The sequence below is a fragment of the Drosophila arizonae genome, chromosome 5 (assembly GCF_054131065.1).
Source record: "Drosophila arizonae isolate 15081-1271.41 chromosome 5, UAZ_ARI_1.0, whole genome shotgun sequence".
In the NCBI taxonomy this organism is placed as follows: Eukaryota; Metazoa; Arthropoda; class Insecta; order Diptera; family Drosophilidae; genus Drosophila; species Drosophila arizonae.
The window spans coordinates 21,165,819-21,180,002 of record NC_142925.1 but is presented as its reverse complement, the minus strand read 5'-3'; the positions used below and the strand labels follow the sequence as shown (position 1 = coordinate 21,180,002).

General features: G+C 36.2%; 1 protein-coding gene across 20 annotated transcripts in view; it reads left to right on the top strand.

The window, feature by feature from the left end:
• Positions 1-14,184, top strand: part of sm (heterogeneous nuclear ribonucleoprotein L) — a 215,972-nt gene that overhangs the window by 36,127 nt on the left and 165,661 nt on the right. For 10 of the 20 annotated variants that reach the window (XM_089470400.1, XM_089470399.1, XM_089470393.1 and 7 more), the window contains exons 1-2: positions 10,581-10,808; positions 13,118-13,938. In XM_089470400.1, the coding sequence (XP_089326526.1) occupies positions 13,771-13,938 (168 nt within the window). In that variant the 5' untranslated portion in view covers positions 10,581-10,808; positions 13,118-13,770. Of the gene's footprint in view, positions 1-9,143; positions 9,944-10,579; positions 10,809-10,966; positions 11,155-13,117; positions 13,939-14,184 lie in introns of those variants that run through there. The other 10 variants (XM_089470388.1, XM_089470383.1, XM_089470398.1 and 7 more) reach the window with 6 other exon arrangements.

Here is a 14,184-nt window from a genome sequence, read left to right as displayed (position 1 = left end):
TGTTGTCCTTGTTGATGGTGCAAGTTAGCTGCTGCCGCTGCTGCTGTCGTTTTGGCGTTTATACAGTTAACCAGGCAGACAGACTATCCCATTGCTATACCCTCTATATATATATATATATATATATGTATGTATATACCCTGTGCTATGCCATCCACTGCAACAGAGCCATCCATCCATCTGCACTGCACGTCCAGCCAGGCAGGCGTCTATCCATGTGTGTGTGTATGTGTGTCTGTCCGAGGCCTTCGTTTCCTTCCTTGCTCTGTTTTTATTTTCTTTTTTCCTGCTGCTGCTGTTGCTGCTGCTGCTGTCTGCCTGTCATTTTGACACCTTCATTTGCTCCGAACATTCAGTGCCAGAGTCAGGTCCCTGATTCTGTTGCTCTCTTAGCTTTTATTTTTTTTTCTTTCTTTTTTGTTTCGTATCGTTGGCTAAATTGTGTGCGTGTGAGTCTGTGTGAGATTGTAATTTTTGGTGAAATTTCTTTTATAGTTTTCTTTACTTTTTTTAAATAGATTTTTTGAAGCGATACCCTGCACGGATTTTTTTAGATTATTGATATGAGCTTAGCCTCAATTTAGTACTTAGGCATAAATTGTTTCATTATTTTATTATTTTATTAAATTATTTATGATATATTTTTTAATTAGGTAGAAGTAAACTTATTATTTTTTTATTTATTTTTATATTGTTATAATGTTATATTATTATATAGTTATATTGTTACATTAAAATATTGTTATATTACTATATTATTATATTGTTATATTGTTATATTTATTTTTACTCATTTAACTTCTGTTCTATATTAATTTCTTTAAATAGCTTTAACGAAAAAATTCATTTCATTATTCTATTTATTTTTTAATATTTTTTTTTTAAATGTCTCTTGCTTCTGTACCAAATTTTTCTTAACAACCTATCTCGATTAACTTTTTTATATCCCTTTTTTATTCCGTTTGCCAGCCCATCTCTTCTTAAGTGTTTTCTAATACTTATTGACTCGCTCAAATGTGTTTGTCTATTTATTCAAAGTTATCTATTTTTATCTGTCTTGACTTTTTTGAGCAAAACTTTACCAAACTGTCAAGTACTATTTGCATACTTTCATTTTCGGTTGCTTCGGCTGTCCTATAAGCTGCCTATAAACTCATAAGCCCCATTGCAGCTCTACGAAGCCGAAACTTTCATGCAACAGCAGCAGCAGCAGCAGCAATAAAAAGCAGCAGGAAAAAGAAATCTGTAAAAAACAACAATGCCAAGACAAATGATCCAATGGCTGTCTGACTGCACTTTAGCCATGCCACCCACTCATCAGAGCCCATATACCATGCACCTAGCTCCTAGCCCCAGACCGACTCTAAACGAAAAGAAAACAAAACAGAAATTGTATTATAGTCAAATATATTGGGTTATATACATGTATGTGTGTTCGTGTGTGTGTGTGTTTGTGTGTGTTCAACGGGGCAAAGCTGTCTCAATTTTTGGGTTAGCGCACATTTCTGCATGTAAACTTGGCGGATTTTTCATCTCATTCTTACGAAAATTTCGTTTTTCTTATACCCTATTAAAATACTTTTGATTGGGATACAAGGAAAGTGAGCAAGATTTGAGAATCTTTATTAAATTTTATGTTTATTTTAATTAATTTATGTATTAACTAGAGACTTAATATTTTATTAGGGTAAGCGATACTATATAAATAATTTCTCTTCTATTTCGTCCGATTATCATAACGATCCTGCCGAATGGCTTAACTAGCCATCTCGTTCTCACTCAGCAAGGCCTCGGACACAAAGCAACAGCTCACTCTCTCTCTCTCTCTCTCTCTCTCACTCACTCTCTCTCTCTCTCTCTCTCTCTCTCCCTTTCTCTCTCATTAAGGGTATTTTAGGATATTAGCTTAACAATTCTCTACAGGCTCTCAGTTTTACACTAATATTTCTGTCATAATAGGGACTAAGTATTTAACAGAATAGGGAAACTTGGATAACCTCTTCTATTCACTTCAATATATCAGCTCACAATATTATATCGATACGATATATCTTTTAATATTTTCTGCTTATTTATATTCTTAAAAATTATAAAACCCAATCATTATATTTACAATTTTTAAAAATCAACATTTTTAATTTCCCCTGTGCACTTAAAATCATATATGCTCTCCATGCTTCAATAATTGCAAATCATCAAACTTTTTAGACATACAGATATTTAATATATAACTTTACATTACACTAAAAGATCAAATATTGAATCCATTGCCGATACATCTCACTTAAATTTTTTTAAATTTCTTGAAATTGTTTATGAATATAAACTTGAAAATATTCGATGTGGAATGAATAAATATATTTTAAACTATTTTTCACACTTCTTTAATCGCAATTAACTATTTCAGTAGCTAATTACATAAAATTTTATATTTATTATTATTTTTTATTATTATTATTATTTATTATTATTATTATTTTATTAGGCTTTATTTCCTTTACATAAAGCTTTGAATAATCACATAAAGCTTATGCTACAAATTTATTATTATTATTTTTTTTTACAGAGTATAGAGGCTATTAGCTGAGATATTTATAATTTATTAATTAAAGATTTTTTTTTTATTTCAACATTTTTTTTTTATAGTGAAATTTGGAGATAAAATCACTTTGTTACTAACTTATTTAATAGATTTAGTTTATATATAGTTGTATTCAGCTACAGGGCATCACTGCAGCTCATCATGCTCGCTTTTATCATATTTTAGTTGTAGTTTTTTTCTTGTGACTTGTCCATGTCAAAGCTGCTGCTGCTTTTACTGACGATGATGATGACAAAGGGCAAGGCAAACGAGTGGCATAGAACTGGGTCAAGACTTGATTGTTTATCTTGGGACAAGGGCCAGTGTGAGCTGGAGAAAAGGAGAAAAGGATTCATGGCTACCATTCACACTTAGCCAGCGTCCAGTGTTCCAGGGGCCCGTCGAAACGAGTAGGATATTAAATTCTTCAAGCATTGTTCAGCTAGCGAAATTAGCTGATGAAAGTTAATATGAAATTTAGCATGGCAGAAACCAAGGAAGGTCATGCCTTAAGGATGTGTATGTATGTAAGTGTATGCGTGTGTGTGTGGGCTGTGGTATGCCTAGCCGGACGTTTTCATAAACGTTTCACTTTCCGGCAACGCCACAGATAAACACACACACATACAGCACTCACACACACAGACACACACATGGTATTTCAAGGAGTTTCAGCTGTAAATCTGGGCAAAACAGGATACTAAGCTGACGCTGCAGCGCAACGGAAGCGGATGCTGCGCTGCTTGATGTGTACCAGCGAGGGGGGGAGGGTTGCCTTTGGGTGTAAGGCGTTGATAGCAGCAGCTTATCAGCTACAGCTACAGCAACAGCAACAACAACAGCAACAGCATCGGGCTCTGTTAGCATGTTTGAGTGGTAGCCAACTAGAGAAGCCAAGCAGAGCAAGCCCATGCTTCATCATATTCAGACATTTAAAGGTGCATTAGATTTTGCATAGAAAGTGGCTTAAGGCGTGTGAGAGTGAGCGAAAGTGCAGCACTCAGAAATCGGGTGAAAGTTGAGGATTTGGGTTAGGAAAATAAGCTAAAGATTTGAGCGCCAGCAAGGACTTTACTCGATGATGTAGCGAGAAATGGTAAAGTGGCCAAACATAAGATGAACTAAAATACTGAAGTAGCTAGAGAACTTAGATGTATTTAAGTTAGTTACTCTTTATTTACTTTCTAGTTAAACTTAAAAAATATTGCAGAAAAATATTAAGTTTAAAAAGAAAGATCTTAGGTCTTTACGATAACTTAATGTGAAATAAATACTGAAATAATGTGAGAGCTCAAGAATAGCTATTTACTAGAAGTACTTATTACTTTTAATATAAATTAGAGACAAATATTGCATAGTTGTTGTATTTTAATGATTGATGTACAAAGATCTAAGAATTTTAAATGCATTATTCTTAGAGCTTTTTACATTAATCCTTCGTATTGATTACGTCTAGAAAAAAACTTATTCAATAACACATTCACTTAAGTAGAGCCCCCAATTGCGAGTAAACGCAGTTTAATAAAAAGAAGAACCAATTTCCTCAAATTTATATACTTTTTATAAATTCTTTATGTACTATCTTATAATTTGATTTTAATTTTATTTTTATACCCTGAACCCATTTTCAATGGGAAATCAGGGTATAATGGTTTTGTTGAAATGTATGTAACAGGCAGAAGGAGGCGTGGCAGACCCCACAAAGTATATATATTCTTGATCAGGGCGACGAGCTGAGTTGATTTGGCCCTGTCCGTCTGTCTGTCCGTCTGTCCGTCCGTCCGTCTGTCCGTCTGTCCGTATGTATGAACGCGTCGATTTCAGAAGATATAAGAGCTAGAGACTTCAAATTTTTTTTTAAATGTCCGTAATTACAGCGCGCATATCAAGTTTATCATTAAAAATCGATAACACAGTTCGATATTTTTTATCGATAAAAAACTTTATCGAAAACCAGTTATAAAATTATATCTTTATTGTTAGAGTCTCCAAATTGTTAATGTATGCTAACATGCAATTTATACAATTTCGGTTTTTGTTAAAATTAACCCCCTACCTCTAAATTCACCCCCTCACCCTCACTTTTGTAAAAAGCGTATTTCAATTACTAGAGACTTGTGCTTTGGCATTTACATGCATATCCATGTAATAATCATAAAGTGAAAGTTTCATGAAGATCGTACGTCCATAAAAAATGTTATTAAACAATTAAGTTCTCATAGTAAGCGCACACTGCAGCCCATGTGTGTTTATGCGTGGGTGCTTGTGTGTGTATGTGTGTGTGTGCGTGTTTCTTGTGTAAGCTGAAAGACGCGAAAAATTATTGAAATATCTATTGCTCCAAGGGTTCAGGGGATCTCGTATTCGAGCAGTCTCGACTAGAGCTTTCTTACTTGTTTAATTAATTTGTTTGTTCTATAAATTTTTATATTTCATAAAGCAAGTCTTCTACAGCAAAGCTGGCCTCTCCATTTAATTTACTTTGCTGCTTTTGTGAAAATAAAATCACATTCATTATGAAATAGCTAATTTTTCAGTAAATTCGATTTGCTTGATATGTATTTTGTGCAATTTGCTCCAGTTATGGGAATCTAGTTAAAGTAGTGTGGCTAATTGATGATGATAATTTGATAGGCTGAATGTTTTCCTTTTAGGCACGAAAATCTTTAGCGTGGATGAAGCAATTTAGAACTATTTAAATAGTAGCTCTAAAAAACGAAATCGAAGCAAAATACAAGCATAAATTTAATAATTCTGTTAAGATATTAAATATATTTTTGTTAAACTGAAGACTGCTCGAATTCGAAATTCACAAAATGTAACAAATTATTTCTTACCCATGTATGTACATATGTTAAGCACAGTCTCTCTCTCTCTTTCTAACATAACATAACATAATAACTCACTTTCGTATAATGTTAATCTCCAAGAATGACACAAAGCTGGCTGTTATGCAACTGCTCAATAAAGATTTGAACACTCGAAAGAATGTTTGCCTTGGCTAAGAAAACTGCAATTCGTTTTTTATATAAGCATTTTAATTGTATGGGCTAACAAAGGAACAAGAAGAAGAAGAAGAAGAGCAATAATATTATGTAGAAGAGGAAGAAAAGATTGCATTCAAAGACCAGCGGGCAACAAGTGTGAATGCGATGCCAACAATGACAACAACTGCAACATATTTTCCATCGATAAGTGCGTTCGACCGTTACATACACTCATATACACACACATACATGCCCTTCCATACACACTCACATATATATACGCATGCAGAACTAAATCCATATTTTATGATGCAAACATTGGCAAAGAGTCTTGCTCGAATTGCCAAAGGGGAGACTTAAGCCAGGTCAATACGAGCAGCAACTGACCTGAAAATATCCTGTAATTTTTAGTATAGAGACAACTAGCACAGGATATATGCAATTGGAATTGATTTTTGTATGACATAAACTCCCACAAATACCCTCTTTATTTATATATGTATAAATGGAGCAAATCAACTATATGGAATATAGAAATTTACAACAAAAACTTAGCGTAAAGCATACCAAAAATTTCCTGAATAAAAACGTTATGGTATTTAAGCTATAGGACATCGATTGGATCTACTCCAAATTTAAAGACATATTTGAGTTATTGTTCCTATAATAATTTATACTTTGACTCAAAATATCTAAACAAAACTTTTTTTGTACACAAAACAAGTAAAAGAAAACATATACAGTCGAGTCTCTATGATTCGTACCCCGCTAAATCAATAATCGCGATAAATCAAACAAAATTCTATACCCTTGAAAGAAATTCGTTCTTAATAATTCTCAATAATCTATTCCGTATTATGGGGATTCTACTGCATATATGTATATTACTTTTTTTATACCCTGAACCCATTTTCAATGGGAAATCAGGGTATAATGGTTTCGTTGAAATGTATGTAACAGGGAGAAGGAGGCGTGGCAGACCCCACAAAGTATATATATTCTTGATCAGGGTGACGAGCTGAGTTGATTTGGCCCTGTCCGTCTGTCTGTCCGTCTGTCCGTCTGTCCGTCTGTCCGTCCGTCCGTCTGTCCGTCTGTCCGTCTGTCCGTCTGTCCGTATGTATGAACGCGTCGATTTCAGAAGATATAAGAGCTAGAGACTTCAATTTTTTTTTAAAATGTCCGTAATTACAGCGCGCATATCAAGTTTATCATTAAAAATCGATAACTCATCCCGATCTTTTTTTATCGATAAAAAACCTTATCGAAACCCAGTTATAAAATTATATCTTCTACACCTTTATTGCTAGAGTCTCCAAATTTTTAATGTATGCTTATATGCAATTTATACAATTTCGGTTTTTGTTAAAATTTACCCCCCACCTCTAAATTCACCCCCTCACCCTCACTTTTGTAAAAAGCGTATTTCAAATACTAGAGACTTGTGCTTTGGCAATTACATGTATATTCATGTTATAATCATAATCTGAAAGTTTCATGAAGATCGTACGTCCATAAAAAAAGTTATTAAGCAATTAAGTTCTCATAGTAAGCGCACACTGCAGACCATGTGTGTTTATGCGTGGGTGCTTGTGTGTGTATGTGTGTGTGTGCGTGTTTCTTGTGTAAGCTGAAAGACGCGAAAAATTATTGAAATATCTATTGCTCCAAGGGTTCAGGGGATCTCGTAGTCGAGCAGTCTCGACTAGAGCTTTCTTACTTGTTTTTTTTTAAATTTAGGACGTGTTTAAACGTGTTTATGATTGTAAGTTCAAATAAAATATTTCGGATTCTCTAAATGTAAAACCAAAAACATATTTTTTATTTGATTAAATTTACATTGACTTAAAGAACTGATATGCCTCATTGCCATTAGCTCCAGTGCTGGGTATATGCCAGCAGTTAGATGCCGCCCACGCTTGTTACCAATGCATGGCCACGCCCATACACCCATACGCCCATACGCCCACACACACGCACGCATAGACTAAATAGTTTATGTTGTTTACCAGGCAGCTTGCAGCAGTTGTTGTTGTTGTTGTTGTCGCTGCTGCTGCTGCTGCCTCTGCTGTTGTCCTGCACTTTGGCATTAAGCAAAAGCGCCTGAGCCTCGGCAAGGATGCCAATGCCAATGCGGCGGGAGGTGAAGCGGCAAAACACGTAGCGAACGCCATCGAGCGGCATTCATGTGCACTGTATGCGACTTAACTGGCAGTGTGCTGGGTGCAGCGGGGCAGCGGGACAGGGGGCGTGGCATGTCCTGCTATTTGACTGTCCTGGTTACCATTGTTGTCCAGCTGGTTTCTCGAAGCGCCCGCATCTGAAATTTAATAGAAAGAAAAGAAAAACTAATAGAAAGAAGGAAAAGCACGCAGCATCTCGTGCCTTTACTATTATTCTTCTTCTTGTTTCGTCTTTCTCTTTTGAGTGCTGCACAGTTGATAAGAGACGTGTTAATGGAGTGCTTAGGTGATGAATCTGTTTCACAATACTTTTATTTTTTGGCCCATTCAAAAATAAGTATATCAAAATATTATTAAAATATTTTATTTATTCACAAATGATATTTTATATTATTTTACTTGTCGCTATTTAAATATTTTATATATAATATTTTAATAGAATATAAAATTTCTTGTTTTTCAATAATTCAAAATAACGTTTAATGCAATTAACATAGCTCCATACGCTGTTAATGTTAAACCCAGTGGCTGTTAGAATAACTCCACTGTTGTTTAACAGCACACTGTTAAAGCATTTGTGGCGTCTGCATAAAAATGCAACGAGTTGCAGAGAGCTGTTGAAACACAAACGTTGTTGCGCGTGGGTGAGCGAGAGCGAAATGAAAAGAGCAAAACGTACGCTTAAGAGCAAAGCAAAGTATTTTCGCTCTTTGCTTAACAGGCAATCAGTGGACCTATCGATAAAATTGGAAACTATAAAGAAATTAAAATGTGCATAATATTTATATAAGTATTAAATGTTTATTAATTGTGTAGCGAAGAAGAATAGAAAATGATAAAAACTGTAAGTAAATAGTACTGCTACAAATAAATTATATTTAATTACACATCAACAAATTTGAATTACTTAGCCACATTCGTTCTTCTATAACACGACCATGACCACTGTGCACGATTTTTGCCAGTCACAAACAACAAAAACAACACACTGAGCAAAGCGGGCACACACAAACACACACACGCACACTAAATATACATGCGTATGTTTATGTACATTGAAAACGACGCTCAGGCGCTCATTACAGCACTGAGTGGGAGAGTGGGAGCGAGAGAGCAAGCGTATTTCACTTGCGCGCTCTGGTTACGCGCTCTCAGCAAGCACAGCAGGCAGCCGCCAGCCGCTAGGCAGCGGCAGCACTTGCGTTGCGTGCGAGTTTGTGTGTTTGTTCCGTTCGATTTGTGGCTGCGGCTGTGGTGCGAGGTGCGCACGCTTGTAAAAGAGAGTGTGCGTTTACACGAGCGAACGAGCGTGTATATGCCGGACTGCTCACACACAATGTGGCAAATGTGGTTTTTTACCGCTGAGCGCGCCGCTCATTTTCTCAGTACGAATTGAGACACTGTGGCGCACGGTTGAAAACCTTTTCAGTAGCAAGCAGCAGAAAAGCGCACACGAGAAATCCAAATCCAAATCCAACAACAACAACAGCGAGAGACGGCAATTTGTGTGTGTATTGTTATAATTGTATTGTATATGTGTTTATATACACTTACGTACATGTGTGTGCATTTTGCATATAGCCATCAATTTAAATTAAATACTTTTTTTGGGCTTAATTAAATACTTCCGCGCGCGTCGTCGTTCTCGTCGCCGCGCCAGTTTTTCCATTGCGTGCGGCTGTATTCGCTCTCTCGCCTCGCCGCATTGACGTCGACGTCACACAACCACACATATACACTTACACACACACAAACAGACCAGACACTCTCTCAAACACACACACACAGCACGCAAACACGTTCGCATAACTCTCTCTCGAACTCGATTGTTGCTGCTCTCGTTCTAGCAACACTCTCGCTGCTTTTTTTGGGTGCCAACTATCTCTGTCGGTTGTGTCACTGCCTCTGCTCTGTTGTTGCTGTCTCCGTCTGACCACCGTGTCGCATTCGTTTTGTTTGTGTTGTATTTAAAAGGGCCGCCGAGAAGTAAGCAGCAAGCAGCGCGGACACGCGATAGTCGTAACAAAACAACAGTAAATTATCGTTTGCATTCGAATTTAGACAACAAAAAAGCAACAAACACTATTTATATTAATTATAATTAAAGTGCAGCAGCAACAATATAATTTGCAGTGCGGAGTATATATACAAACAAAATAGAAAACATAGACAACAACCAGCCAAAACACAAGGTAAGCAGAAAAGCCGACGCCTAACGGGTGAAAGTGTTATTTTACCGTTTCATTGTGCCTGCACTTGCATCGAATTGCATACATATGCAATTATGTACATGCATACGGTTATTACGTGTTTACGTGTGTGCTCGTGCGTATCTGTGTGTGACTATGTGTCTCTGGTTTGTGCATTGCAAATATCTTTTCTGAAAAGTTTGTAAAGTTTTCTTAGCGCGTCGTTTGCTTTGCTATTTTGCTTCGCAGCAACAACAAAACGTAACCGGTAGGAGCTCGCTTTGCCACCCACGAAATAGCCAAACAAAAAGGGCAGCATAAAAAAAACACAAGGTACTTTTACTCTTGGCTGCCTGCCTCTCCCACACTCTCCCGAATTTACGTTCTCTCGCTGGCGTTGTGCCGCTCTTATGCTGTAGTCGTCCTCTCCAATTGCAACCCCTATCAAAACGCGTGCAGCTGCTGCTGTTGCTGCGGCTGCTATTAACAGCTACCTGTGCGACGTGCGTGAGCCAACTCTCTTTCGCTGCCACCGTCGCTGCTAACGCTTCGTATTTTTGCTGCACACGACAAAAAGAGCCGACGTTGACGTTTGCGAACGGCTCTCACAGGTTTTCATTTCTTATTTGACCGTCATTCGCCAGCGCGGCGCCGAAGTGTACAACAGCAGAAGTCTTCAATATAACGGATGAAAATCACTTTACACACCACAGAAACACACAAAAATAAATACAAATTACAAAGAAAAGAAAAAAATAAATAAATAAGTAAATCAAATTAAAATCAAAACGCAGTTACAATTTTCCTCACATATTCGCATATGGATGTGTCTGAGAGCGAATTTAATTGTCAATTGTCAAAGTTAACTGTAAGTAGGCGCCGTCTAACTGTCATTGCAAATACCAAAGCCCATTGACAGTTTAAAATTTACAGAGTGCAGTTTTTTTCTTTCGCAACAATTAAAAATTAAAAAGCTAAAAAAAATTAAATAAATAAATTAAATTAATTTAAAAAAAACTTTGAAAATAATTACAAACGAAACACTGTGCATTTAAAATATTTTAATACTTTTCAATTATTATGGACTTATAAAAAAATAAAACAAAGTCTGTAAATTCTAGCCATATTCATAGAGTGGAAAACAAAAACAAGAACTGACAAATTCAACAGTTTCTAGCAAAATTAACTGTTGTTCGCCGCCATTTTTAAGTGTGGTAAATCGCAAGAGAAAATTTGTGAAAAGCTTAATGAAATACAACAATATAAGGCCTTGTGTGTATGTGTGATTGTGTCCCTGTGTGCGTGTGTTTAAAAAGTTCGTTCGCTTTTCCAGCGCGCGGCTTTTTTGTGTGTTTCATTAATGAAAATCAACCCCCGGCATTTTTGGCCAAGCGAGCGCCCCCACAAACAAAGCAGAAATCAACAGTGGCCGCTGCCGTCGCCGCCGCCGCCGCCGACGTTGTGCTGCTTCTTCTTCGTCCTCTGTTTCTTCATTCTCTAGCAATTCTATTTTCCCATTTTCCCTTAAGGGTTGCAGCAAACAAACAACAAAATATAATAGAAAGAACTAAGAAGGAAAGCAATAGCAATAGCAAAAAAATAGCAACAACTTTTTCAAGTTTACTTTTGTACGCGGTTTTGCCGCTGTGCAAAGTTTATACGCTGGCCGTGTTTCATTTCCATTTCGTTTTTCGCCATGCACATTTGCTGCTGTTTCGCTGTTGCTCCTTCTGCCACACACTTGTCAAACTGTTCGCCTGTGTGCTTTGTTACAGCTATCCGTTTACCGCTATCCTTCGCATTCATTTTGACATTTTTCGGCCATATTTCTTTAATTTTTCTTCCTTTCGAAGCGTTGCCGTTTTGCCGGCGCTTTTTGGCAGCGGCTGCTGTGGCTGCCTTTACCGTTACTTCTTCTTCTGTTCGTCTCTACGAGGGTTGTTTCTGCAATTCACGTCTCACTGTGTGCGTGTGCTTGTGTCTGTGTGTATTGTGTTATTGTCTGCTGTTGCGACTGATTTATGCTCTCGAGTCTCCAATTTGAATGAATCCCCATTGTTGCAGCTTATCATAAAAATATATAACAAATATATATATATATATTATCTGATTAATTACACTATATATTTGGCTGTTATGAAAAGCTTCCTGTTGCTTTAATAATATTATTCAAACAAGGTTTTGTCATGCTTGCCTTAAATTCTGAGACATAGCTGCACAACATAATATTATAAAATTAAATTATATATTTTTAATAATTTTTTTTTGTCGTATAATATTCAAAAATTTATGTTTTAGGTATAGTAATTTGATAATAATAATTCATTTGATTTATCTTCAAAATTAATTCGTGCACACATACATATGCTGTGCCACATGCGAATCGCCTCTCGTATTATTTCCATATTTTCTTTCGCGTATTTTGCCATATGTTTATAACTAACCATTGTTTATATATACATATATTTGCGCTAAACAATACGCACATAAAATTATCTACATCTGGCATATACAATATTTTTTTGTTTATTGTTTTGCTGATAAGTTGAAATTTGCCTATTTGAATAGGGCAATCGATATGATTGATATGATTGCTGATAATTCAGTGTCTAATTGAGCATAGTTCTGAGATAAAATAAATGATCAACAGTTAGATAAGCCACACAATATATAGTATATATGTATAACTTACTATGTATATCATTTCTTTGGCCTTTCTTCAGCATGAGCTTTATAATTTATATAGGCAATAAATTTTAAATGATGTATTTGCATGGCTATAAATATAATATTTGTTTATATTTTGCTTAGAGAATTCCTAATGCAAATAATTATATAAAATGTATATTTTTATTTATATAAATATTTATTTTACTAGTTAGGCTGTGGACCGTGGATACTCGCTAAAGAGGCTTGTGATTTAATATGAACAACTTCTCTCTACTCTTAGTGAATATCCACCGTATCAACAATTTGCATGGCCTACAAAAAAAGAAGAACAATATTTACCTATAAAATTAATTTTCAATTATATATTAGAAAGTTTTCCCCACATTTACCACAATTTGCATTGGCGATTTTCACTCAATGTGTCTGCTATGTTTTGATATTTTTCTTTGAATTCACCTGTTTTATTAACCTCATTTTCATTCTCTTTCTTTTCCTGCCTATTTGCAGCTGATTCTACAAACACAACACAAAGCAAGCGATTAAAATTAAATCTCGTTCAACACGCAAATTGAAAGTGCAATAAGAAGAAGAAGACGACGAAGAAAACGTCAAATGCGGTTGAAAGTTCAAGTTGATGCAATAAGTGTTTGAAAACGGAAATAGAGCTAAAAATAAAATCAACATTTCAATACCTATATATATATATATATCGATAAAAATATATATATTTACAACTCTTCAAATTCGGAGGAGCTTGGAAAATCGCGCGCGAGTTTAATCAACATTTTTAGCAATCAATTTTTGTCTCCCCCCTCTCACCCGAAATACAAGTTTTGTGGAGTTTCGTGTCAGGTGCATAAATTCTGTGTTACGTTCTGCGTTCTCAAGTGAAAGTCACACAGCAAAAGCGACAAACACCCTCACACACACTCAAACACAAGCTAACATACATATATTGACACACACTCACACACATACACATCGACAGACACACACACACGCCCGTGAGTGTGCATCGCATCAGATTGCTAGTTGTCCACTAAACTAAATTGTGAATTGTGCAAATAGGCTGCGGCCAGAAAGTAAACGTCAAGATTCTATCGAAAAAAACACTGCTCAGCACGACGGAGGCTTCGTTCAACTATAACACGGCGACCACAATGCCCTATAACGGTGCTAGCAACGGCAGTGGTGGAGTCGGCGGTGCCGTAGCAGGCAGCAGCGTAAGCGGTGGCGGGGCCACCATCGTCGTCAGCGAGGGACCCCAGAATAAAAAGATACGCACAGGCGTGCAGGCTGGAGATAACGACGTCACCATGCATTCACGGGTAAGTGCCATCAATGACATAGCACACATCGATAAATATCGATATGCGATAGACGAATTTTCAAAATCGATTAAATGATCAATTTTGGCAATATAAATAGAGGATGGTTTATGGTGCAGCAGGATATTTATTTATAATGTGTTATCGATAAATATCAATCGATTGAGTTGATAGAAATGCTCTGATTCGATGATATATTTTATTTTGTTTTAGAAATATGTTAACTATGTACAGGAATGAATATAA